This window comes from Gopherus evgoodei, chromosome 10 (assembly GCF_007399415.2).
Source record: "Gopherus evgoodei ecotype Sinaloan lineage chromosome 10, rGopEvg1_v1.p, whole genome shotgun sequence".
Taxonomy (NCBI): domain Eukaryota; kingdom Metazoa; phylum Chordata; order Testudines; family Testudinidae; genus Gopherus; species Gopherus evgoodei.
Genome location: NC_044331.1, coordinates 78,340,617 through 78,368,200, shown reverse-complemented (window position 1 = coordinate 78,368,200; position 27,584 = coordinate 78,340,617). Strand labels below are relative to the sequence as shown.

The following is a 27,584-nucleotide window of genomic DNA, read 5'->3' as shown; positions in this document are numbered from 1 at the left end:
CCATGAAGGTTTTCAAACTAACATTTTCCAAGAGAGCCACACAGTTCCAAGGAGAACACAGAGATTTGAGTGACGCTGGCTTTCTGATGGGAGGTGCCTTCTTCTCTGACCTCCTGCATAGAAATAGGAGAGAAAAGCCATCCAGCAATAAAGAAGCAAGAGATGAAATGAGGAAAGCCACAGGGCATATTAAATGGATGCTGAAGTGCTCTGAAGATGAAAAGCAGTAAGTGCCTGGCCCCCAGCCAGCCTCCAACTCCAGATTACAACCAGCTCAATATTAACCTGCCCAAACAGGACATTGCCACTTGCTCAGCTACTTAGGAAGTGTTGGAGGACGCTCGAAAGAGGTGGACACTCGTATACTAGCAGCTGTTGCCATGTTTCGGACTCTTCAATGGCATCTGTGGTGACATCATGACATTAAGTTTGCTACAAAGCTGCAGAGCTACAAAGCCATGGTTAAATCACATCTCTCCGTTGTTCAGCAGTGAAACATGGGCACCGAAGAAGGCTGAGGAGTGACAGATGGATGTTTTTGATTCTTGTCATTTTTGTCAGGTATAACAGAGGAACAGAAGATATATTAAGTAATCAGGACAAGAGCCGTGATGCTGGGTTTGGTTATGAATATCTTCAACTGCCTCCATCAGCCCTAGTTTGGTTTTGGTGACTTGCGCATATTTTTAGGATGGAAGACAAACAGATTCCAAAGCAAGGCCTGCTGCTACACAGCTGACAATCATGTGATTGCCCAAAGCTTCAATCATACGGTAAGATCGCCAGTGATGGACATGAACTGAATACTCAGACACACCTCCTAAGAACATTGATCGAGATGTCCCTTTGGGATCTGCCATCGTGCTGATAATGACAACTACTCCAAGATCCTGCAGTTATTAATGACATGCTGATGAGGGGGACTAGCCAGCTGGGTCAAAGATGAGGATACTGCAGTATAAGCACAGACCACAGTAACATGTTTTCTCCTTAATGCTGATGCTTCGCTAACCTACCTCTTTCTAGGCTCCTCTCCCTGCCCTCCCCCAAACTTCCCCTCTACCAGCTTCTTGACTGGTCCTGTAAATGTATTTGTTACCATAATGATACAATCCACTGAAGAGACAGACTAGGGACATCACTTCCCAAGCACCTGAGCCAGATCCATTTTCAAAACACTTCGCATATGCTACAGCATTTTTAAAAATTCTCCCCTTCTACAAGCATCCTTGCTGCAATACGTCAATAGGTAAGACATACATCAATGGAAAACACCACAAAAATCAACCATCTGATCGAGATATTCAAAAGTAACTAGAGATGCTGGGAGTCTCAATTCTGGGGTACCAGTGGAGACACCTTAAACAGACCTGATTTTCCAAAGGCAGGTGTCCTAGTTTCAGAATATGTTGGACAAGAGCCCAGAAGGGGGCACTTCCACCTTCAGGCCTTAAATGCTCCATCACTGATCATATCCCTGCTGAAGTCATGCATGATTCTCATGCAGTAAGTCAGTCCCCTACAGGCAGTCACGCTGCTCTATTACAAGTGCCAGAGGCCTGTGGGGGCTCTGGGGACAGGAGAGGAGGAAAACTAGCCAAGTGGGAAAGGGCAAAAGTCGGTGGCAGATAAATGTCTGCTGTTAAGGGGGAATTACAAGCAGCCCATGGTATCATCAAATCCAACCATTAGCAAGCAGTTGCCAATGTATTTTCAGGCTCAGTGTAATCTTCCCAGCTTCTTCCCCAGAGTGTGTGTTTATGCCCATCTGGTCCAGATGTGCAGTGCACAATCTGCCAGCACAGCCCCTGCACTCACTGTTGAACTTGGCAAGCTGGGCTGTTTTAGCTTCCAATGCCAATGAGCACACTAGTGATAAAGGTGGGCTTTGCTTTCCACCCAGCCTCTCGCAAAGTGTTGCGCTGGACAGCGGCAGGGCTTGGCTGCCAGCTGGATTCAGGAGGCACCAATGCAATTACAGCCTCTCTAACATTCGAGGTTTATCGCCCTCATAATACCTGTCATTAAAACCATGCACATCGCAGAGCTCCCCTGCCAACCAAGCAAGTGCCAAATGGTCCAGCACTTTGACACTGATGTTGGGAGATGGCCCAGGTATGGGCTGCGCACACACACTCCTAGCCCACAAGGAAGAAACATACAGCTGGGTTAGTTTACGAGGCCTATTTAATGCCATACTATAGCTTGGATGCAGAGATGGGATCTGTCACTATTACGGACTTATCTTTGTTCTGGACATCGCATGACCGACCCCTCTTGCAAATCGTCCTGTGGGCACTGGGCTGTGCAATGAGTGACGTGCAGCCATCACAGTTTCATAGCGTTTATGGCCAGCAGGGACCATTAGAACATCTGCTCTGACCTCCTGTATCTCTCAGGCCATTAAATTTCACCTTGTTACCCTTGCCCTGAGTCCAGTGACTTTAGACTGAAGCTGGGTTAGTTTAATCCTCAGGAGACTCAACTGTTGGAACTGGTGGCAGTAGTACCTTCAACAGTCAGATGCCCATGAGACATGAAGCACCAGGAATGCATTGGGGACCCATCTCTCTAAAGCATGGGCCCCAAAGAATGAAAAAATCACCAGCCCATCCAGCAAAGAAGAACAGAAGAGGACATCGGCTGGGCCAGCACACGTCCAGCAAAGGGCAGCAGTGCATCTTCACTCCCAGCCAATGGCCACATCACGGGGTGGTATCACCCCATGGCGGAAGTGGGGGAACAACTGACACAGAGGGAGAGCTTTGAAAGACTTTCCCACCGTGCTCCATGTGTCAGTAACAACGAGAGCTTTCCTTCATCACCCCCATCCATTTGCCTCCACTCTGGCAGGAGCACATGATTTTCACAGCTTTCTACCCCTTGGCATCTCTGTTGAACTCCAATGGAAGGGGAACAAACATGACAGTCGTTTGGGTTTTGTGAGCACCCAACAATGAGGAACTGGGTGAAGACCTATCACAGAAATAGCTGTGGGAGGACAAAAGACACTCCCTGACTGAGCAGGATTTGGACAAAGCAAGAGGCTCCATATCCCATCACAAGTCACTTGAGCCATCCAGCCCTCTCATTCTCCAGTGCCAACCCCATGCTGCAAACCTAAGCAGAGAGCTCCATATGACCTCCGGGAAGATAGACCCCAGGGCCTCGACTCACCCACTGATGATCTCCTTGTTCTCAGCTCGGATGAAGTGCTCTTTCTCAGGGGTCAGGATGCACAAGGAGAACTTCTGCCCCGTCCGGCTCTCCCCATCCACAACATCCGTGCACTGGTTCATGTTGATGGTGCCCTGGGGGAGGGTCGTGGGCTGGAACAGAAGGAGGCAGGTTTTAAAAGGAGGAGCAGAGAAGCCGAACACTGCATGATGGACATCCCACCCCCACCCAGCAGCACAGAACCAGGTACTCTCCACACATCTATTCATTCACAAGCTCAGAAGTCCAGCTGACTGTGCCATTCGTAACTCTTCTCCAGGCTTTCCCATCCCACCACCCTTTGCCCAACAGTTTGCAGAGCCGGCCACACAAAATCCCAGCTGTCGCTCTGGACAGGCAGCCCTTCCCCTCTGTGACCCACAGGAAGTGCTACCTTCAGCAAGGCAGATTCCGCAACCACACAGGGCTGGGGGTGGGTGAACCTGCTAGAAGAACCAACTCTTTCCTTCACCTGGTGTTTACATCAATGCTCACCTCCCCGAAGATCTAAGAGGCATTCAAACCGAGTTCCACTGGTTGCCTCATATACTGCTCTATTTATTGCTCATCCCACCCTCCCCATATCTGATCTGCCACAGCTCCTCCCTCCCCCAGTAACTCCACATACCCCCAGGCTCCCACACCCTGCCCCCACTATCTCATCCAGCCTTCCCAACACCTCTCCCATTCTGGCTGCCTCCAATCCTCCTCCACCATTTGCTTTGATGGAGGCACAGGCTCCTGTCCCCCAGCAGGACAGGCGTGCATGGAGACAAACCGAGCAAGAAATTGGTGACTTGCTCTCAAGGGTGAGAAGCCTCACGAGCCTTGGTATCAAGGTATTCCTGCACGACTGTATCGTTTGTAAGAGACATCAGGCCCTTGCTCCCCTGGATACTTTGCAGACTGATTGCTGTGTAGATACCCATTCACTGGGGGGTAACAGAAGGCCTTCCTGGCAGCACAGCGTGACCAGCTGGTAGGACAAACATTACATACCCACACACCCCAGTAAAACCGGTCTAATGATTCCAACTCCAAACAAACTGCAGGAGGAAACAACACCTGCCAGGGTTGACATGCCCCCACTCTACAAAAACAGAAAACAAATTGCAGGCAAAAGAACCATCTCACACACACGTGCAGACAAAGCAGAGTCCCGGCTCTGAGCAGATGCTTCTGGTTCTGACTTCCTGCGGCTCGGCCAGGCCGGCTCTGGGATCCGAATCCAGCTAACAGCAACAGTGATTTCCGGAAGCTGTTGCTAGCACGATTCCCAGACTAGCCCAGATGGGACCTTGTGGAACATGGTCTGAAGGCTACCCTGTAAAACAGGGGCCAAGGATTGTCAGAAGGGATGAAAGATTTTGGGCGCTCAACTTAAATCCCCTTAAGAAGGGACCTCCTTTTCAGAGAGTGGGAGCTCAGCACGCTCTTCTCAAGATAGGCACCCAAAACCCACCACTGAAAAATCTTGGCCCAAAGCTTTAACAGGGCTCAAGAACAGTTAACACATGGACTACACCACAGGGTAGCCACACTCTAACTGCTGCATGCTGTCACATGTGAGCAAATCCCTACACGGGTAGCTAATACTGTACAGTACAGATAACGCTGTAGCATGGCTGTCAGTAAGCCAAGCTAGGCTCCAGCTATCCATGGTGCCCCCAGCTGATGCTCAAGGCACATGGATATGTCGACGCTGCAGTTAAAAACCTGCGCCTGACCCGTGCCAGCTGACTCAGGCCCACCAGGCATGGCTAAGCGGCTGTTTAATTTCAGTGCCAGTGCTTGGGCTAGAGAAGTGAAGGGATCTCTCCCCCACCAGGAAGGGCGATCTCATGTCATGCCCCACCTTTATGGCCATGATTGTGCTCCTGGGCTTGCTCTGTTTTGTGTTGTTTTTCTTACACAGACACACAGGCTAACATCACACTGCTCCGGACCTGACCCTCGTTGGTGGGGGGAGGGGAAATCTGCTTTTTCATCTGGCTAGGCAGGCAGCCAGCCAAGCCTAAGCACACACTCTGTAGGATTTTCCCATTAAAGTTAATGAAACATCGAGTTTGACGGCATCTGCGCCTGCCAGCCTCGAGGCCCCACATTAATCTGCCACGGCTGTCTAAGCAGGTGCCTGAACCACTCTTACAGCATGTGGGGAGAAGCAGGGGGATCGAAGGAATTCAGTTCCCTGCTGTCAGAGACACAGAAGATACAGTCGTCACCTAGGAAGATTATTAAAGAGACAACGGATTGTGTTGCTGGGTGGGGAAGAGGGGAATTTCCACTGCCCTGGCTCTTCAACACCTGCAAGGCCATGCCACGGGAAGGCCAGGCAGATGCGGGAGCATGCAGGCACTGCGGAACACGCAGGCCTTCTCCTCAGACCACAGAGAAACCCACCCAGGGAAATGATTTCTATGAGGGGTGGGAGAGAACACAACTCAGTCACCAGAGTGGGAGGCTAGGAGTTCAGGAGACCAAGAGTCTATGTCCACCTCTGCCACCAACATACTGTGCGGCCGTGGGCATCCACTTGGGCCTCAGTTTCCCCTAAGTGTCAAACAGGAATAATGCATTTCAATCTTTGGGAAGTGCTTTGAGATCCAGGGATGATAAAGGTGCTAGCAGTGTCCAGCAATGATTCAGGCTTAGTCTACGCTGCCAGCTAGGGGTGTGATTCCCAGGTTCGGGGTGTGATTCCCAGCATGTATTCGTGTTACTTCTCATCAAGCTAATGAGAGCACAAACAGCAGCGTAGTCATGGGAGCACGAGTAGCAGCAGCGCAGGGACAGCTTAACTGTGTCAAGTACATACCCACTGGTTTCAAGCAGGTTTGTACTCGGCATAGCTAAGCCATGACTTCGCTGCTATTGCTCGTGCTGTTGCAGCTACACCAGATAACAGTGCAGACGTCGGCTACGGGACAGGTCGTGCACATCTGAATTTCTCTCCTGACTTCAGCAGAAAAACTCGGAGGATCTGGTCCTGTTACATCACAGCTGGCGTCGTCTTTCCCAACGTGCCGCAGGGCACAGGAGAAGGTGCCACTCTGTTCCCTCTTTCAATCCCCGGAACACATTCTCCCGCACAGCAGCAGCCACCTCTGTCACCTCCAGGGCCAGAGCACAGGGAAAAGGTCTGTAGCATCAGCACCCCTTAGTTATGCTCCTCAGAGACGGCGGGATCCTGCCTGTCCTTGGGTGCAGGGGAGGATTTTTTGCATGAATCTTTTGTAACAGTCCTGATCCAGTGACGGGAGTGGAGTCATTTCATCCTCAATCCACTGAGACAGGGTTGGGTTTGAATCCGGCTCCAGACACAAAATACTCGCTAGCTGGAGGGCATCGTAATCCACAGCGTGGCGCACTGCTGCCCTATGACGCCCCTTGCTGCAGGACAGTTCGAGCCCTGGGATACACTTCCGGCAGCATGTAGTGTGCGGACGCCGCACGCCCAGCCAGCCTGGGTATAAATAGCAGTGTACTCGACTTGGATGAACAAAGTGGCCTACATGCCTGAACCCCCAGGGTACATCCCCTACACAGCTCTCTACATGCCCAAGCTGTGCCGCCCGTGTTTACACTGCTATTTTAGCAGTGTAGCATCCCACTGACAGAGCCTTTTCCTGCTGCCATGAAAGGCTCTGGCTGTGAGGAGAGGCTCTGGCAGCAGCTCCCCTCCTGCCGGACACCTTCCCTGCTGCCAGAGCCTTTCACTGCTGCATGTAGCCACACATACTGTGCCTGAATTCTACACGCTGCCACAAGTATAAACACAGCTTAAGAGTCCAGCTCTGCCTTCTCCCTTCCACGTGGGCTGCAAAGACCTAGCGCCTCCCCCTCTAATCCGCAAACACTGGCCTCAAACCAAGGGCATAAGGAAGTGCGTAACTGACCCTTTAAGGCAGCACCCAGCCTAGGGCCCTGGGTTACTTGAAAAAGCCAGAGAGGATCCAAGCCGGGAAGGGGGAAGCAAAAGAACATGGAAGTGAATCAGACAAGGGGGAGAGGAAAAGAAGAAGCCGAGAGAAAGTGAGACAGGGAGTGGAAAAGGTGTCAGCGCTCATTGAAGCTGACAGGTCCATCTGGAGCAGTCATTCCTTCTCATCCGATTAGAGTGTCACCTCCAGCACGGCCCGTCTCTCCCACTCCTTCGCTCCCGTCACCGCCTCCAGCTGCTTCAACTCGCAGCAGCCCTCCCACACCGAGCCCTTAGAAACCCCACTTCCTCTAGGACTCTAATATTCTTGGATCAGCTAACCTGACTCGGCTGCCCATGAAAATCCTGCCTTGGCCCATGGAGTCCTCCCCCCACCAGACACTGGGACCAACCGCACATTGCAACAAGGAAAGTTCCCAAAACAGCTCTACAATGGACTGATCTCAGCACCAGCCTCCATTTGGACCAGCCTTCAACCCCTCCCTTGGAGCCAGCATTCAAACCCTTCTCTTGGGGCCCATATCCCCCTCTCCCTGGCACCGCCTAAACTCTGACCGTGAAAACAGTGAGGCGAGCGGAACAGAAGCCTACACGTTTCGAATACTATGAAGAGAAAGAGAATGAGGGCACAGAGAAAGCCTCCAAATCAGTTTCTCTGACACTTCCTCCTGCAGATAGCGAGGCTGGCAAGGAGAAGTATTTTTGGCAACCACTGTAGAGTGCTTTGCCATGGAAACGAACACAGATGCCACTGAAGCATCTTCAAGAGTTGCCTATGCAGTTAAAAATAATAATAAGCGCAGAATCATGGACTAGTGGTTAGTGCAAGGCGGGGGGAATCAGGATTCCCTGGAGCTGGTCTCAACTCTGCCATAGACTAACTGTGACCTTGGGCAAGTTACTTAACCCCACTATCCCTAAATTTATGAAGCTGTAAAATGTGGAAAATGTTTCCCTACCTCACAAAAACGCTGAGAGACTTAATGGTATTTCTGATGATAGAGCCTAAGGGCCAACCAAGAACCACCGTGCTAGGTGCAGTACAAACACAGGATAAGAGATGGTCCCTGCCCTCCTTGTTGTGTGTTTATACAGCAGCTAGTACAATGCAGCCCAGCTACAGCAATACAAATAATAATAAACAAGACAGACAAAAGGGAGGGGAAAGGGCAGAACATACGGGAGTCCAGGCAAGATTATTAAGTGACCAGTGATTCTGAGTGCAACAATACAGAGGGGCTAAGCCTTGAACACGTTAAAAGGTCCCGATTTCCAAAAGTCAGGTGATCACCACTTTCTGAAAATCAGGCCCCCCGAAGAGCATCTCAAGTTAGGCAGCCAAAAATCAGAGATGCCTAAAAATCACGAGTCCCTTTTGAAATCCTTGGGCCTGATGTTTGTGAATCACTTGGAGATCTGCGGGGAAGGGGGGAGGAGGGGGACTGGATGGACCAAATACACAGTTACATCATGTTTCAGAAAGCACAGGCTGGCATTTGCCATTTGAAGCAGCAAGGAAATCGATCCCTAAAAGGATTTTCTGTCTTATACAAAAATAAAACCCAGCTTTCTGGTAACTGGGGGGTGGGACTTTCACTAACTCCAACAGGAGTCCTAGACACACCATCGCTTCACTTGTCTGTGGCAAAGCCTGAGCTTTCACTCCTCTGGACTGTTGTGTAAATTCAGTCCTGTTCCCGGCCCCGATCATGCCAAGGACCAAAGCCAGGCCAACTGAAAGAGGGGCTCAGACTTGCTCCCGAAGAATCTGGCTATTTACCAACACAAAGGACACTCGGGGCCACTGAGTCACTTAGGCTGCTATCCTCTGTTCTCCTTAAAGGAGAGCGAAAGCACAAGTGAGACAAGGCCTTCAAACGGCGACTCCTCCATGCTGCTGGGAGCACATGGGCCCAAGTGACAGATCAGCAGGATGCATGGGCAGGCTGCTCAAACTTCCTGTGACGTGTGGGGTGACCAGTCACATTTTCCCACTAAGGGCTAAAATGGCCATATTACAGGAGGGCACCAGGAAGCCTGAGACACGGTTGGTTGGACTCAAGCCTGCACACTGCGGTGTGGATGCTGGAGCCCTGGATTGGGGTCCGGGTTCAAAAATTCTCAACCTAGAGTCAGTAATCAGTGGAGCTGGCCTAGCCCTGCGTTCTCCAACCCAGGGTCCAGTGACTCAAGGTCCACCACCCCTGGGCTTCCATTGCAGTGCAGACACACCCTGCAGTTTCCTGGGAGGAGTTTCGGGTAATAGAGCCCTGGCACATTTACTCAAAGAGGACAGGACAGGAGGCAGCCTGCAGTTTTATTCCTACTCCTTCCTCCCCTTCACCAGCCACACAAGGGAATATCCAGACTCACCAGAATACGTGCTGGGCTGATTAGCAGGGCTGACGCTGTGTCGGCACCCAGCGAGGACAGTGCTGCAAAAACACCAGTGGTACGGCATGGTTTGTCCTCTCGCCCATCCTTTCACCAGCAAGAGCGCATCTCACTCAGCTTAGAGGATAGGTCTATCAATGGCCATTAGTCAAGATGCTAGCCCATCCTCTAGGTGTCCATAGCCTGGCACTGGCCACTGTCGGAAGATGGGCTACTGGGCTAGCTGAAACATTGGTCTGACTCAGTGTGGCCATTCTTATGGGAGTGGGCTCACGACCTCAGAGACCTAACCTACTACATGTTGTTACAATGGATGAGGCCAGAGTGAGGACGTGAACTTGGAAAGTGCCTCTGCTAAACAATGGAGTTTACAGCACTGAGTGAGCTCTCTGCTGATGCAGGCAGGATTTCACACAGCCAGCTGATCCCGCAACCCAGCTCCAAGCATCAGCAGCCAGTTGGAAGGAGCTGAAGCCGAAAGGTACAGGGCAAAGGTGAGGGGGATCACATGGTCTCACACCTAAAGTGCAAACAAGCACACACCTTGAGCAAGTGTGGGCACCGCCCTTCCACTGCTGCTGTATAATCTGATCCACAGGGTCCCAGCAAACACAGGACACCACCAAGAGAAAGCAGTGGGGGAACGAACCAGGCAGATGGACTCTCTTTAGCAAAAAATGGCAAAAGTAAACATCTGATGGGACAACCCGTACCAGCTCAGGGAACCTGGAGCCAGGAACAAGCAGTCTCCTTGGCGTGAAACACTGACTCTCCAAACCAAACCAGTGGTATGTCCAACAGACATAGGAGGGAGGAGAACCCTGGAATGGGCTTTATTTAACCTGGTGGCAATCCAGCTTAACATGGAGATTCCTGTGCCACACAACTGGCAGAGCAGATCCATGCACGACGGGGTGAGAGGAAAGGGAAAAACCACATAGGAAACAGGAACACAAGACATGTGACAACTTACCAGAAAATACCCAGCCCTTGCAGGTTTTTCCCAATTGTCAATAACCCTCCCCAGAGTTTTACCCTCCTCCTGGGAGCAGATGAACGTGGGGCACCAAGTGCCTAACCCAGGAGTTACTTATCCTAGCCCGCAAGTCAGAGTAGGCACTCTGAAGCTAGGTAAGTGCACATACCACAAAACGAAACACACACACACACACACACACACACACACACACACACTACAAGCAGAAAAGCATCTTCTACAGTAGTGGTCCCCAACCTTTTCCAGGTGGCGGATGCCGGACGACAAGCCACAGAGGACTGTGGCCGGCGGACAAGAATCCGCAAAATGCCGCCAAGACAGCATTTGGTGACGCCGCTTTTCGGCGGTAGCGCCTCTTGGTGATGCTGCATTTCGGCGGATGCTTGTCCACCAGCCAGTATGCGGGCACACATAGATGCCCCGGCACCCGCTGTCACCGCGTTGGGGACCACTGTTCTACAGGAATCTGACTTTTCACAGAGAGGGACACTGTGGCTTTGTTCATTGCTAGCAACTGTACCATAGGGTACAGAAAGAGAAGCTTCTAGATAGCACGGAGGTTCCTAAACTGTGGACTGCAGAGGACGTGCTGCTTGTTTGTAGAGAGCTGGCTCCTCTTTCTTATCTCCACCTCCTAGACTGCACTTAAGGAAGCTGCAGATACATTAAACGTCCACGCCAATGCTGCAGTTACCACCAGGATGCCAGGGAGGGTGGCAGGGCCAGGATTGTGAATGAGAAGGTAGGTAGCTGCTAAACCCTCTCTATTGAAACATGGGGCCCATTCTGGAAGAGTTTGAAGCCCCCTGAGATCATGCATTTCACCTGCAGGATGCGGGCTTGGTGGGTAGTAACTGGAAGGTATTACTCTCTGGTGGTTTTTCACAGGCCTATGGGAGGTTCTCCCTTCACTTCCTACCAGGCAGGTGTCTGCACCATCACAACTGGCACTAACTGGGCTCTAGTATCAGCAAAGGAGCAGAGGAATCGTTGGATCCTAGCAGCTGGAACCCAGCACCTCTCCCAGCACGAGTTGCCCAGTTATACTAAAAAACATTCCTTTGGACTGGTGCTAAAGTTGCATTTCATTTTTTTATTTTGTAAAGAAAAATAAATACAAATATGGGGGGGAGGGAGTTAACACAGGGATGCCAGAGAATCACAAGGCAGCAATGTCAGTTAACCCTTCAGACATGTTATAAAAAGCTACACATGCAAATATTCATTGGGGGCCGGATCCCAAGCCTGCTGCAATCAGTGGAAGCCTTAGGGTCCAGCCCCTAACTAGCAGCCACACGCCAAGGCTGATGTGCCAATCTCAACTTGCTCTTCAATGCCTGCGATCCTCCTCATTCCATCCCCATGACGGACAAGAAAGGTGGAGTACCAGCTCCTACCCTGTATGTTCCGGGCCTGAGTCAATCCCGGCTCCACACGTGCAACTCTCCCTGCCCCGATCTGAACAGGAGTCCATGCATGGAGCGACTGCACTATGCCTCAAGGAAGCTTGAAGAGGTGGGAGACGGAGAGACAGGGCTTAGCTACGTCCTCTCGGCTGAGGCAGGGAGCAAAGCCACAGTCACTGTGCAGGGCCGCCGCCATCCGATGAAAACGGCAAGCACATTCCGTCAGTTTATCACACGCTGGAGCCGGGGGAGGGCGCAGGAAAGCAAGCGCACAGTATGAGCAATTGGATCTAGATGCTTGTAGCATCACTGGAGTAAGGGCCAAGGAGGAATTGGATTAGTGTTTCCCTTAGGTATGACAGATCAGTATTTATACACACACGCCCACAGCGTGCATCCTGATTCCAACACGAAGCCCATGGAATACACTCCCCAGCTGGGGTTACCAGACATGCAAGACACACTGTGCTGGACTTTCCACTTCTATAGACTTATCGAGTCTTCCAAGCAAACTTGGATTAGACCCCAGAGACCTTTCACAGAGAAAGGCACACCAGCAGCACCAGAGAGAAGACATTAGTCTCTCCCTCCACCTCCTGCCTCTCTTGTGCAAGTTCTGAATCATTTCCTGATGAGGTTCTATCTTCTACAAAGCAGAAAAGAGTTCAACGTCAGAGCCGACGGGAAAATATAAAGTGTTCCGATTTCTGTGCTCTACAGGAAATTAAACAAAGCAGCTTCACTATCTGCCCCCCCCACCCCCAAAACTAATACCCAGTAACCCTACAGAGGATTCTCTACAAGCCAGCTGGACAACAGCGAGACTAATCTGCCGTCCAGATCCAGTAAGACTTGCGACAGTACTCCGGGCTCAGCCTGCACCACTGCAGTCAACAGGAGCAGAGCCAAGCCATTAGACATCTTACAGAGCTGAACCTTAAGCAGAGACGCTGTGTAACGCAGCCCAAGTTCAGGCCTGGCACAGTACAACCATCACCCTGGGGCACTGCTCCTGGATGCCCCACTGCCTTCAGATAGAACAGTCCGTCCCTCAGTGGCAGCAATCCCCTTAGAGACTGCTGAGTTCCCAAGCTGCAGTCTGAGATGAGGGTGGAAAGCTGCCTTCTTGTCTAGTTTTGCTGCCAATGAGCGCACGTTCAGGTAGCCTTTGCAGTCACCACGGCAAGTTAATGCACGCTTGAAGGAAGAGGACCAAGTAACACTTCGCAATGAATGGGTGGAACACCAAAGATCTGCAGTTTCAGTCTCAAGGATCAGCCTGACCTCACAGGTCTGTCAGTTGAGAGAACAGCCTCTCCAGCAACAAGCTAGGTAGGGTGGAGGCACACCTGAACTTCTTCAGCACTCAGCGACTCAGTCCGAGTTTGAGGCGGTGGTGGAAGGAAATGTTCTTGGTGGAGCAGGGGGTAGCGCCGGTCTGAATCAAACCCAGGTGCCCATCCCTACTCAAACAACAGAAGAGTGACACCCCAGGAAAGACTCTGGAATTCCAACAAGCACCCCGCGCCAGACTGGCCTCAATTTTTAACATCCTGGTGTTTAAGGGCTTTTAAGGGGCTGGCGCAGCTGCTCAGTTCGCTGGGAAGCCACAAGCTGCAGAGCAACGGGCCCAGCTCAGAATTCGGAAGCTGCCAGTTCAAAGTCCGTATCAACCACTATGTAACACCACAGGAAAGGGCCCATTGGACCACCATGAGATACAGGCAGTGACCACAATTCCGCCTGCCCAGGGACTGACAAGGAGACAGCAAGGTGGGAGGCTGAACAAGGGTAGGGCAAGGAGCGCTGTGGCAAGGAGGCTCAAGCCAAGTTTTGCTCTAGGCCACCCTTCAAACATACAGCTCTCCAGAACTCGATGCTCCCCCAAGAACTCAGCACTGGTGAAGGGCACCAGCCAGACAGCCCTGGGGGCTACAGCCCAATCTTACCCATATAGCAGGTACCACGGGGAACACCAACACATGCTTCTTCTACACTGCCTCAGCCCTGACCTGGAGTGAGCACCTTGGGGCCAGGTTCAGCCTCTGCAACTTATCCTCTCCTTTGCCTCCCTAGGGAAACTGCCAAGTGTGTTAAAAAAAAACACTCCCAGAATAGGCACCAGTTAAAATGGGCACCTGTCCCGTGGGAACTGGGCTGAGACCCATCAATTCATTTCAATTAGGCCTTTGAATTACTTATGGCCACTGGGCTGGATTCCAAATGCTCCATATCCCATTTCCAATCCTTGCTTCCTCACAGTGTGCAAGTAAATAAAGCCATGAGGGGGAGGGAGGGGAGAAAGAGAGGAACAAGGGAAAGAAAAGAACCCTTTTGAGATCCACAGTGGAAGAGAGAAGTCCTAGCCAGCCAGCAAGGTATTATAGGGAGAGAGAGACACTGAAAGAGGAAGAGAGACATGGACTGTGTTGTGTTTAATCTGTGGGATCCTGCAAGGACACAGAGGGCTGGTCCAACAAATAAACAGGATTCATCTGTGTCAGACCCTGAATTCTGTACATTTTTGAGATGGGGGCCAGGGGAGGACATGGGGTTATGAATGCTTTGGGGACTTCTGGGGCTTAAACACTTGTCTAGCAGCCATCAGAGGCTGTCTCAAGCTCTTGTCCTAGCTCGCACTGGTCTTTCTCCTTGAACTTCTGCCACTATTGCCAACAGCAGCCCAGCTCTGACCATGGTAGCAGTAGCAGGAGCTCTAGCACAGAGCACACCAGGGGCTTGTCCGAGTCCATGTTCTCTAGATCTGCTCCGAGCAGGTGCCACAGCACTGTGTGTGTTCGCTCCGACACGTTCCAGCCCTCTGCAGCAGCCAAGCTCTCTTACGTAACTGGGATGATTAAATCTGGAACACAACATTTAAAAGGAGCGATGAGGGGAGGGAGCTGAAAACAAACAAAAGGGGCTTTTTATTTTCTGCCAAGAACCAGAAAATTCATTTCTGCACCTCCCATGCCACCCTGGTTCCCGAAAGATCGAGGCTTGGTGCCCACTGCAATCTCACACCAGAGGGATGGCCTTAATGCTGCACGACTTGGCTGGGATACAGTCCATGGTACAGGCTTCCTTTAAAAACGATCATGATTGGAGGGTTTCTTACTCTGCTCTACATTTCTGAAATAGCCCAGGGAGCAAACGGAAGAAAAATTCACATCATTTTAATATTCAAATATTTGATGTCGAATGTCTAAATTTTCAAATATAAAATATTCATGAAAAATAAAGTTACAGAGAGATTCTCATCCTGAAGAATCTCCAATTTTCTGCAAAATGATCCACAAATTATACCAAGGGCTCCATCCATTCAGCCATTGCTGAAATGCAGCCACCTCAGGAGTACAAAGCATTGGCTGTTTAACACCAGTGCTATGCTGCCATTTTGGACAGGAAGTGAATCCAACGCAGGAGGAACGGCAGTACAAGACTATGATTCTCTACACAGCACGTGCCCATCAAAGCACTATGGGTTCATGCCCAAGTCAGTAAGAGCTACAAAACCTGACAAAAGCTAGTGTCAGTCCAAACTCTCCAGCCCAGGAACAAAATTCAGCACCAGCCTAAATGAGACAACAGATCTCATAGATCAGCCCCACCAGCTTTGCCAGACCAAGAGGCAAAGTGAATCCCAGGGCAGAGGGCTCCCAGCTAACACTCTGCCTCCAGAATTCAAACCTGGAGATTGGTAGCTACAGTGCACCAGCTGACCTTGCCCACTGGGAGGGTGAGCTGGACCAGAGGCCATCTCTGATGTTACCCAGGACCCAAACCAAGCAGGGCTTTATACAGTAAACAACGCCCTGAACTGCGCTGAAAACAAAACTGGCAGCCATTGCAACACCACTGTAACTGAACCACTATAGTCTACGCTAGCCAAACTTCCCACGTGGTGTTCAAGAGAATTCCGGACAGGTCCTATTGCAGTACTTCAGTATGCTGATGACCATGGCATAGGTACTGCAGCAAGGACACAGCACTGGAGCCAGCTCCTAGGACCCCTTCATTAAAAGGCTACAAGATCATTAATGGCCACAATCAACCAGGATTTCTGTTTTCCATGACAACCAGAATCCTGCTTCTCCAGCAGAGGTATTTTTGGTAGCCTGTGCTATGCAGGAGGTCAGATGAGTTGACCTGGTGGGTCCCTTCTAGCCTGAAACTCTGACTCTATTCATTCAGGAAGAGGAAGGGAAAGGAATATTAATTTGCCTTTCTATAGCAGCTTCCAACTGAGGAGCTCATTGTCCTTTACGCACATTAATTAAGCCTCACAGCATTCTTATGGAACAGTATCATCCCCACCTTACCAGTGGGGAAAAACAAGGGACGGAGGATATGTCTACACTGCACACTACCCCTGGGCTCAGACTCAGCTTTGAGCCCAAGCCCCACTTCTGTCCACACACAAATCAGTCTGAGTCGGATCAGCAAGCACTCAGGACCCTGCAGGGGGGAGAAAGAGGAGGGAGTCCCTCTGTGACTCAGGTCCAAGCCCAGCCATTCTACAGTGTGGATGCAGGTCAAGCTGCAGACCCAAGTCTGGAAGTCTGTGCAGTGCAGTATGGATGCATCAGCACTAGGGTGACCAGATGTCCTGATTTTATAGGGGTTACAAATGAGTGTAGATGCTCATGCCTTAGGTTAACAAACCCAGTGCCTGCTAACTCAAGTTCTATTAATCCTGGTCTTACGCTATAATGTAAACAAACCCACTGAATTCATGTCTGGGTCCCACAGACCCAAACTTATTGTTTAGCACAGACATACTGGAGAGGTTAAGTGACTTTCCAAATCCAGAAAACCAGTGGCAAATAGAAACTAGATCTCTTAGCTCCACATCCTATGCTTTTATCCAAAAGGAGATATTGTTATGCAACTGAACTAAAGGGTTTCTAACAAAGTATAACCCAACCTCCTATGCAAAAAACATAGATCCAAGAGAAACTCACTAGAAACAGACAAAGCCTGCAGAGGAGAAATAAAACCAAAAAAAACCAGAGTGATAAATCTGGCACCAGAGTCTTTTTGGATGTCTTCCATAAACCTTGATAGTAAGAAGGCAAGGAGGATAAAAAAATCAATTTAGTTAAAAAAAAAATCTTATTTTTTCATTTAAGTTAAATACATTTTCTTTGTAAAAAATAAACCAATTTACAATTAAATTTGAGATTATAAACAACCTATTTTAAGGCCTAAATTTACTAATCTATTAAAATAACCAAATAAATACAAAAACAACATTCAAGCCTGACATGTTTGTTGCTAGAATTTTAAAGAAAGCCAAACCACTAAACTGGTGAAAGTCACTGGCTCAGCACATGGAATCTGGGTTTGTTGATGTGCTAAACTAGCTTTTGACAGCAGTAGCCTCTTCCACAAGTGCAGAGAGAATACTTTCCTCATTTCAGTTTGCTCAACTAGTTCAGTTCAGTGATTAGGTCATTCAAATTTGAGAAACCAATGGGGAGCTGAAAAAGCTGGAAAGTTTGCTTTCCTCTTCCAACCTTTGAACAAAAACAAGGTGAGAGAGCATGAGATCTACTAGTTCTAAAATCCTGAAGGACATGGTGAACAATAAGTCCAATTCACTAACTAAAGAAGCTTCGTTTGTTTAATAGATGAGTTTTAAATGAAAAACATGTTTTGCATTTAAAAACTTACTTGTATGTTTTAATAAACTTATTTAAAACAAAACAAAAAATACTTATGTATCCAGCACATTTAAAGGTACTTTTTATTTAAAAAAATTTAAATGGAATTAAATTAAAATGCACAAAAACAGCAGTTTCCATCCAAATACCGCTGGACACAAATCACAACTAAAGAAGTCAATCAAGTAAATAAGAAATGCATCATTCACCATTTTCTAACAAAAATGTATTTATTCAGATTCTTGCTGTTTACATGTATGTTAAGCTATATAATTGCTTAAATAGATATGCATAGCTAGAGTGTACCCTAGTAGTTAGTAAAAATGAAGTACCAAGTTATATAAGCCACCTTCCACCTCTTTTTTAGTTATTTTAAAAAAAAGTACAAATGCTTAACCAAGATTAAAACTGATGACTTAAATCAAGATTTCCTGCTTGCTGATTTAATTCACAATTAAAATCAGGGATTTCAATCCAGCACGTAAGATCTAAGCACTGTACTCTTTATAGCATAGCTGCAACCTAGTTGTATTGAAGAAATTGGTCATTTTGCCACCCTTGCGGAAACCTCAAGGGGCTTTGTGTTGCCCTTGCAATGAAATCCTCCACGATGCCATGTGATCAGCAGCAGGACAATGGCACAGCTCAATGAGCACTTCATACTGCCTGCTACTAGACACAGTGCTATCAATATGGCTACAATGGAACCGGTGCTCTCTATTGGGCAGATTTTATTACATTCTTATAGATCATCTAACAGGCTTAGCCTCCTGGATTTATTCATTAGACAAAAGCCTCTTGAAAGTGACCTTAGCTGGCTCAATAAAAGAATGGACTGTAGCAGTCACCCATAGATTCATCAAGTGGGAAGGGAAACCACCATCTCCCCACTCCTTCCCACATAATTAAAGCTAGCCACCCTGCCCCTCCCAGATCTCATTCCCCATCTGCAATGAGCACAGGCAGCTGCTCTCCCATACCACAACCAAGTGATTTGGCCTATGAAATATGGTCACTGCTCCCTGTTCTCTTATCCTCTCCTTTCAGCAGCACCATCCTAAGACATCCTCTCCCCCATCAGCTCCTAAACTAGTGTTCCCAGGAATTTAAATCCTTCTGTAGGGTTCAATCTAGATCCATTCTAAGGGCATGCACTACTGCAGAATCTGAGTGCCTTGCAATCTTTACTGTATTTATCCCCACGACACCCCTGTGAGGCAGAAGCAGGGCTATTATCCCCATTGTACAGATGGGAAAACTGAGGCACAGAGAAATTAAATGACTTGCCAAGGGTCACACAGGGAGCTTAGGTCTCCCAAGTGTGAGGCCAGGGCCTGATCACAGCCCCTTCTCTTTTAGCAAGGAAGCAAGTACTGTATGTTTGGCGTGATACTCTGAAATCTATCCCACATCTTTAGTGAGGAACCTAGCATTTCCAGCAACGAGCCAGTCACCATGGGTCTGACCACAGATCAATGGACAGACTACAACTTGTTTGGGCTTCACATGAGCCTATCAAAAAGTTATTATTGGGAGCGAGGAAGTGCACTGTCCTCTCTGGTACACCAAGGTGGAGGCCCTGAGCAAATCCAGGCGCCCTCCAGACACTCAGAATGTTCACGCCCTCTGTGAGGTTGCATTATCTTCATTTTGGACAGAGAAACTGAGGCATGCGACACCAAGGCTCTGAACTGCAAACCCAGCCTTTGCTTTTGCAGTTACAGTTGTGCACCCGCAGTGAATTACACTCACCGTTCATCAACCATTCCCACAGCACCCACAGCAGTTCACTGCCAATACAAAACCCTGGAGGGAAAGTCACTCTGGTACAAAGTTGTGCCTGCAAAAATGGTGGCCCAATTTGATGGGAGATCAGGCCCCACCTGCCAGGCTCAGAAAATCTGTACTAGTGCCCAGAGTCCTGCCTGCCTCTCCTCCGCCCTGACCCCCGAGCTGTTTGTCCATCACAGAACAACATGCCCATGTTAAAATTTCAGGCCTGATCCTGCAAATTGCTCTGCATGGATGCAAGGTACCTCTGCGTGGGCCCATGCCAGGATCATGGCCTAAGTTAACAGTGGGAAGGTGTTGGCTTCCGAGGGAGTAGATGAGTGGTACTAAAGAACAGAGGCAAACGCTGGCTATGTGCATGCTGGTCTCTCCATCTGGGGCCCCAGCAGCAGATTTCCAAGGGCCTCAGCCAGGAGGTAAAAGCAAAAGTAAGAATAATTCCAGGCTCACTCTCTCCAGGAGAAAAGGGATATTTTTAATGTTTAGTATTTGGGGGTGCGGGTGTGAAAGGGGAGAGCAGAACCTGGGAGCACCAAGCCCAGCCAGGGGTCACCTTTAAGGAGAGCCCACATTCACTTTCACAAGACAGCAAGGCCAAACACAGAGCAGGACTAAACCCCTTTCCAGTGAGACCCACACCAGCAGGCAGAGAGGTGACCTGAGCACAGGACTGCGAGCCAGGCTCCCTTCCCAAGTCTTCTGCCAACTCGACAGCCTGGGGCAAGACAACCTCTGCACCTCAGATCCCCCATCTGTACAACAGGGACAGTGCTCTGAAATGGGAGAATGTAGGTCACAAACACTACACCCCCTTCACCCCAATCCTCTCAGGATCGGTCAGATGCGGAACGATGACCCAACACCCTGGATGCCAGCCTGGGTTCAGCGTCAGCCTGGTTCCCAACTGTACAGCACTGGGCTACAGGCGAAGCCTGCTGGGGATGGGAGCATTCTTCTCAAGAGGGCTCAGCCACGGGTGTTAGAACAGGCTGTATCTGCAGCTGTCTTGGCCTTATATGGAGATCCTCACGTCAAGCACACAGCTTTCAGCTGTTATCCACCTCAAAGTGGAGTCTGGCATTGGACTCACGCACTTTGCCTGCTGCTCTCCAGTTAACCTCTTTCCTGCTGAATGGTCTACAAGATACAGCAGCGAAGCATGCGCACGCACGCCCCGAGTCACCAGCCTACCTGGAGACTTCCTGGCATTCCCATTCCCATAAATGGCCGCCCTGTTTGAAATGGCTGCCGGGGACACACACGCTGAGAGAAACAGATGGGGCGAGCAGGTATCTGCCCAAGCAGGATTTCACCTCGCCCCCTCAACACCTTCCCAGCAGACCCAAGAGGTCTCTGCATTAGCCAGGGCAAGGGGGTTCCTACAGATGGGCTGCTCAGAAAGAAACACCAAGGAAAGCAGAATTTGATATTTCCCCAGTGAGGCAACTGGGTGGCCTAGGGAGCTCAGTCCCTGGCCTTTTGCCTCCTGACAGCTACGTTTCAATCCTGGCTTATGTCCCAAATCAAGTGGGCCTCAGTCTAGTCTGTATCTGACAGTATTGGTATTACAGGGGCCTACATGCTCCAGCTGAGATCAGGGCCCCACTGCACTAGGCACTTTGCCTACAGTCTCAAGAGAAAGAAGGTGGGAAGAGGGGAAAGAGCCACAAAAAGGTGAAGTGACTTGCCCAAGGTCACACAGAAGTTCAGTGGCAGAGGTGGGAATAGAAGGCAGACGTCCCGATTCCCAGTCCAGCACCCCCATCCACTGGACCACACTGACCTCCTCACAGAGATCCCATTCAACCTGCTCCATCACGGCACAACCTGCACTTTCAGTTTAGCAGAGAACCGGGACTAAATCAAAGGCACAGGCTCAGCGGAAGCAGAGGCTTCCCCTGAACTGTATAACAGAGGCTGACCAGACCCATTCCAACGTTACACAAACCACACTTACGTCACTGCTGAGACGTGCCGATCAAACACACTAAAAAACATTCAAAATGTTCTCCACTCCCAGAAACAGCTGAGGAAAAAAAAAATTCCCAGCCCCATCTGTGCACAGCTGCCAGTATGGCATCTCCAGGAGCACAGGAGACCTAGGCACAACAGCCACACAGTCAAAAGGGATGAAAATATCTGCAGCATGCAAGTGGGCTGCCATGGTAACGAGCGAGCTATCAAGAGCCCAGGGAGCTCACACTCCTTTACTGAACCCAGACAGAGACTTTAGCTCAGGGATCTCTTGCTCGTTAGCAGTTTGGGGAAGAAAATTCAGATGGGGGTGGGGGTTGGGAGCGTCCGAATGATTTGGTTTGGATATTTAAATTCACATTGCCTGGTTTAAACATGAAAACTGACCTGGTGAACTCCCCCATGCCCCAGGCAGCGCAGGAGGTGCTCGGAATAACCCAGGTCTGGTTCCCTTGCACACTGGGAGGCACCCTTCCGGCTTCACCTTACCAGGGAGAGAGAAGGGGTTGAGAAATCACTGAAAATGAACAAAGTGCTCCCCATGTCAGAGGGCCCCATGGCTGCTGGCACACAGCGCCCACTGCAGGCTCAGGGGTCACTGTTTTGGGCACAACCCAAACCATGTGAGAAAACGGCAAAAAAGAATGTTGTAACCAAAAAGAAGAGTCGACTTTGCACCGGCTAGTAAACACCACCAGATCCTGCCACCGAGTCCTGAGAGAGACATGAGGCTCACGGGCAGCAGGTGAACGCTTCCCTTCAGGGAGGCCAGCCTGCCGGCCCCACCCCTTCTGTCTGAGCAGCCCCCACCCCCTTGCAGCCAGAGGACCCCGTGGCCGCAGCACCAGCCTGATGCCGACGGGCCCAAGCACCAGCTCCAGGCCGCTGGCCCAACCACAAGGCTGACATGAGCCACCCCAGTCCTGGCCACCGGCTGGAGCTGAGCCCCCACCAGCTTCAGGGTAGAGAAGGAGTGAGGGTGGGGCCTCCCGGGAGAGCATGGGCAGGGCCACAGCCTGGGTTGGGGAGGCTTCGCCTCCTTTGGCCTATGGTACTCGTAACTGTTGATGGGGGGGCACAATTTAGAGGTTCAGCTGCCCCCGAACAGTTTGAGTAACAGCATCCCTGCCCCCTCTTACCCTCACAGTCTCCCCTCCCAGAAAGCAGCAGCCCCTCCCTGCAGCACCCAGCTGTTGCTCCAGCCTCTCCCTGTGGGGCGCAGCTTGCCCAGCCTCTGAGGTCACTTGACTGGTTAAGCTCTGCCAGCTGCTGTGCAGGGAGGGGGACCAGTGGCACCATGTGACTGAGCAGGGATGACTCTGAGTCAACAAATGTGGGAGTGGGACAGCCCTGATGCTGCCTCGAGCCCCTGGAGGCTGGGCGGTTTCCAGGGGCATCCAAGACCCTCCCAACTGGGGGATCCTGCACACTAGCCACCCCGTGGCCCTGGTTAAATCCCCTGGGTCCTTGGGTGAGACCTGAACACACAACATCCTCATGGGCGACCCCACGGTGGGCCCAGCCCTCCAAGCCTCTGGCAGGTGCAGAATTTGCCCCCCCCCCCACTCGGTCCCATTGGCCTGGCTAGAGGATTGCAAAGAAATCATATAAAACCCGGCAGAAATTTTTTGGGGGAAGAGGGGCAGACATGACCCTGCGTCCCCACACACACACACACGCTTCTGCCTTCAAGCCATGCACCACAGCTGCTCTACCGGCCTCAAGAAGAGCAGCTTCTGGGTGGCTACTTCCCTAGCTACACCCTCCTCCTCCTCCCCCCCCCCGATATGCACACACCTTCCCTGCTCCCCTATCCCCCCTGCAGATCATGCTTCAGCACAGGCAATTTCGCTCTCAGTAAGTCTTTGTAAAGGAATTTGAAGACATGAAGTGCTGCATCAACAACTAAGAAAGGAACAACCACGGATGCTATTATAGTTCCTTACAGGCTGCATTTCAGTAGCCTCAGTACCAAGGCTGCATATTTCAGGAAGCCCAGACGGTTGAGGCTCCCTCACCAACTTGTCCCCATCATCCGATCGCTGGGGAGCCTGGTGGCATAGAGGAGGTAGGAGAGGAGAAAAATGGGAGCAGTCTGCCAACTGAGAGCGCCTTCCCATTGTCACTCCAGAATGGAGCTCTGACCTGGTCCAGGGTCACCAGTGGCAGTACGAGCAGGCCTGTGCTGGAGGAGGATCAGTTTCTGGGCTTTTGGCCACATAAACGAGTCTCCAATCTCTGATAAGGGAGCATGCTCAAAATGTACCTGCACAAGTCTTTGGCAAACAGCAACCGCATTCGTCACACTGAACTCGGTACAATGGCCCACCTGCTCAGAAAGGCCCACAAGGAACTAAACTCCCTGCAAGGCCATCAACCCAATGGGCACAAGCTGCCAGCTCCAGTTTCCTCTCTGGATGGAATGTAGGTCACCAGGAGCAACCATGAATTCTCATTCCGGACCAATGCAGGCTAAGCTCCTGGGTCCCAGGGCAATTTCCAGTCAAGACCCACAGAGAAAGTGTGCCAGACTGACAGGGCCCATTGGCAACCCCACAATGCATCCCTATTGGAGAGCATCTTCTCGGCCTGCCCTCTAAACTCCCTCCTTGAGAAACCTAGAATTGTCCTGAAGTCCTATAGCTGTGGCTCTCAAAAACTCCAGCCAGAAGCTGAGCCAGCGCCATCTAGCCACGGGCTGCCCATCTTGTCCATTCAAGGCCCTGGGAGATACCAGCACTGTCCAACGCTCCCCTTTTCCCACCCACAACCCACTGCTTGGGAACTCATGGCAAAAAAGATTCACCTGCTCCTTCCAAAAAGAGGTGGAGTAACCATGCCTCAGAGAGTCACAACTGAGGATGCCCAATTCAGGATGAACTGCTGAGAAATAGGGCAGATACACCCCAAGACTGATGGCTAATCCCCCATAGGATATACCAAACCAGCAGCAAAAGTAAACTCTTGTTTCACCACACTGGCTACCAAGAAAACATAAAGGCAGTTTCCTCAGGCATTCCAGTTCTTATATCACCACCAAAAACACTGGATTCAGAGATGAGTGATTCTTTACAACCAGTCTCATCAAATAATAGGTTCTTCTGATCCCAAAGGACCAGCCACACACCCAGGTCAATATATGACTTAGATCTTACCCAAAAATCACGCTGATGCCAATCCTTTAGTATCTAAAATCTAAAGGTTTAGTCATAAAACGAAAAAGAAAAGTGAGAGTTAAAATTGGTTAAAGGAATCAAATACATACAGTAACGGCAAAGTTCTTGGTTCAGGTTTGTAGCAGTGATGGAATAAACTGCTGGCTTGAAAAGTCTCTGGCTGCTTCCAAATCATTGGAAGTCCTCAATTCCTAGGTTAGAATGCTCCCATTAGTATAAGTTCATAGCCCAGAGGCTTGGGCAGGAAAGAGATTGGAGAAGGATAAAGGCAAAATGGAGGGGTTTCCAGGGCCATCTGCCATGTGGAGGGAAACCCATTGTTTCAAACAAAAACCTCGGCACAGTTGGGGAGAATCGCAGGTGACCAGATAATGTTTGAAGTCACATGGGCCAGTCACAGGTTCATGCCAAATTTTGATCAGTCATTGCAGGAAATCATTACCTATATTCCAGACAGCAGGTAGGACAGTTCACTCAGTTTAGATGGGCATCTCCCATGATCCACTGTCAGTTAAGTGTCCTTTTGATGGGCCACTCAATTTGAATAATCCCTCCAAGATGTGCTAGCTAACTACTTCCTAGGCATTACCCCAGGAGCAAACATTTGAAATCCAGGTATAGAGCCAATATTTGTAACTTCAAATCCAAAAATGATACATGCATACAGATGGCATAATCATAACCAGCAAATCATCATCTTTTCATAGACACCTCACTTGACAATCTTCATACAAGATTTCCTGCAAATTTATAAAAGTGGTTGCAAAAATTATCTATATGATCATATATTAATCAGATAACATCACAAGTGGACTGGGAAAGAAAATGAGTGAGGTGGGGTGAAACCTCTCCAGATATGTCTAGGGACAGCTGTGCATATTAGGGATCTGGATGAATCTAAGTCAGGACTTGTCCCTGGCATATTCATCCCCACACATAATGGAGCAGATGGAAGAAGGGAATCTGAACTATTCAGCCCCTGATTAACACCCACAACTGGAGTCAGCCCAGAGCAACAAGCACAGCATCCCTGGACCCACCACCAGAATGCCAAGCAAACCAATCATTCCTGAGAGCCACACAAGTTCTGAACAGAGCAATCGGCTCAGAGGGGCTATGGAATGCCCTTGGGAAGGGTTTCCTCTTTCCTGCTCCACGTCCCATGACCACCGCCCAATGTCAGCTGAGGACACAACAAACTACACCAATCACCAATCCAGCTGTGCCCCATGAGTACGACACGGTTGTCTTCTGCCCACCAACTAGAGTTGGGCTTGAGCTGCCAAGTGGTTAGAGTATGCGACACCTGGGATCTATTCTGCCACTAGCTCGCTGTGACCGTGGGCAAATCAGCCACTTTTCCCTCTTTGTGCCTCCTTTTCACCCATGGGTAAGATTTACTGAGGTTTAAACACTGACAAAGCATGTTGTGATCATCTCTGTGTTGCACCTGGTGGGGAGGACAGCATTGTTACTGGGGGAGCTACGCGTTGGTTACAGAGAAGATCTGGACACAGTTTTCCCAGGGCCACTGCTCTCTCACTGACATCTCACTGCCTCAGGTTATCAACTCTCCGTTCACTCAGTCGTGTCCCAGGGCCCACCTCCTGCCCCTATCAACACCATGGAAACAAGAGAATCCACAGGATCCACCTCATGCTCCAACGTTTCAGTTGCCAGTGTGTCCGGCCTTCCCATTACGGATTGGTACATCACAAACTAAGGGAATCACAGAGGCAGGGTTCTCACCTTCCTCTGAAAGAACAATTGGCTGCTTCTGGCAAAGGGAAGCCAGACTAGATAGACCACGGAACTGATTCAGCAGGGTAATCTCAGCCCTGCCAGGAGCACATGCTAGCAGCTGTTACCCTGTAGAACAGCTGCTGTGCAAAAGACTCCATGGAAACATCTCTCCGCAGCACGGAACTCCATGCCAGAGATGCATTAGGATGGCTGCATTTTGGCCACCACTGCTCTGGAGACAACCCTCTACTTTCAGCCTGGTGGATAAGGCTCCACTGCGTGCCCACAGAGGCAGCTGTCAGCAGCATGAGCTCTCCCCAGAGACAGAGGCGCAGGAATTCGGAGGGTTGCCGCTCCCACTGGCTTGAAGTGGTTTTCATCTTATACAGCGTTTACAGTTTGGTTCAATGGCTCTCAGCACCTCCACTATACGGACTGTTCCAGCTCCCCTGACCACAGGTCAGGCTGCCTTTAGAGTCCAGGGGGAGCTTGGCTTTTTGGCCCAGATTTGGGTAACACCTGGCAGGTGGAATTACCCAACTCCAAACTCTTAAGGCAGCTAAGCAAAGACGCAAAAGGCACTTTAATGAGAGAGTGTTTAATTCCAAGGATCAGCTTAGGAAATAAAACCCAGACAGAGAGGCAAGCTCACTCTCCAAACACCTGACAGGTCTTTCATACAGCCCCACATTGACCTGACGCAAGTCCCCCAGGAGGAGGGGCACCGCAGAACCAAATCACTGCCTGCAGCATTAAAGGGCACGGGGAGCAGTACAACACACAATGGGGGCCAGGGAGGTCAGCCAGGTTGTAGGGTATGGCTGGATGGAGTGAACTTGAGGTTGAAGTAGCAACGAGCCATTTTAAGCGTAGCGGACGGGAGCCTACTGCCTTCAGTGGCTTGTCTGCCCCACCATGCCCCACGTGTCCCAGAGTGGTGTCTCCATGGACCTCGCACCGTGAGAGCCGAGTCCACATGAGCCACACACTGTGTGTGGGTGCAAGCAGCCCAGGTGCAATGGGACCAGAAGTACCATCGCGGCTGAGGGTTCCAAGGCAGAGAGATCAAGGACAGGAACTCGGGAGCCAGGTGCAGATTACCAATGCCTCTTTCCCTCTCCAATGCGCTCTGCGTGGCGCTGTCCTTCAGCACGACGGATGGGGGTGGAGACGAGAGCAGCAGGAAACTCCTTCCCAAAGGTTTTGGTATGAAGCTCATATTTGTCAGCCAGTCAATCTGCTCTTCCCTCTCTCCCACCCCCTTCCATCCCAGGCTTA

The 27,584-nt window shown here is 50.2% G+C and overlaps 1 protein-coding gene across 11 annotated transcripts in view; it reads right to left on the bottom strand.

Annotated features, from left to right (window-relative positions):
- Nucleotides 1–27,584, bottom strand: part of MPRIP (myosin phosphatase Rho interacting protein) — a 163,544-nt gene that overhangs the window by 79,883 nt on the left and 56,077 nt on the right. For all 11 annotated transcript variants that reach the window (XM_030577958.1, XM_030577965.1, XM_030577959.1 and 8 more), the window contains exon 4: nt 3,178–3,329. In XM_030577958.1, the coding sequence (XP_030433818.1) occupies nt 3,178–3,329 (152 nt within the window). The remainder of the gene's footprint in view (nt 1–3,177; nt 3,330–27,584) is intronic.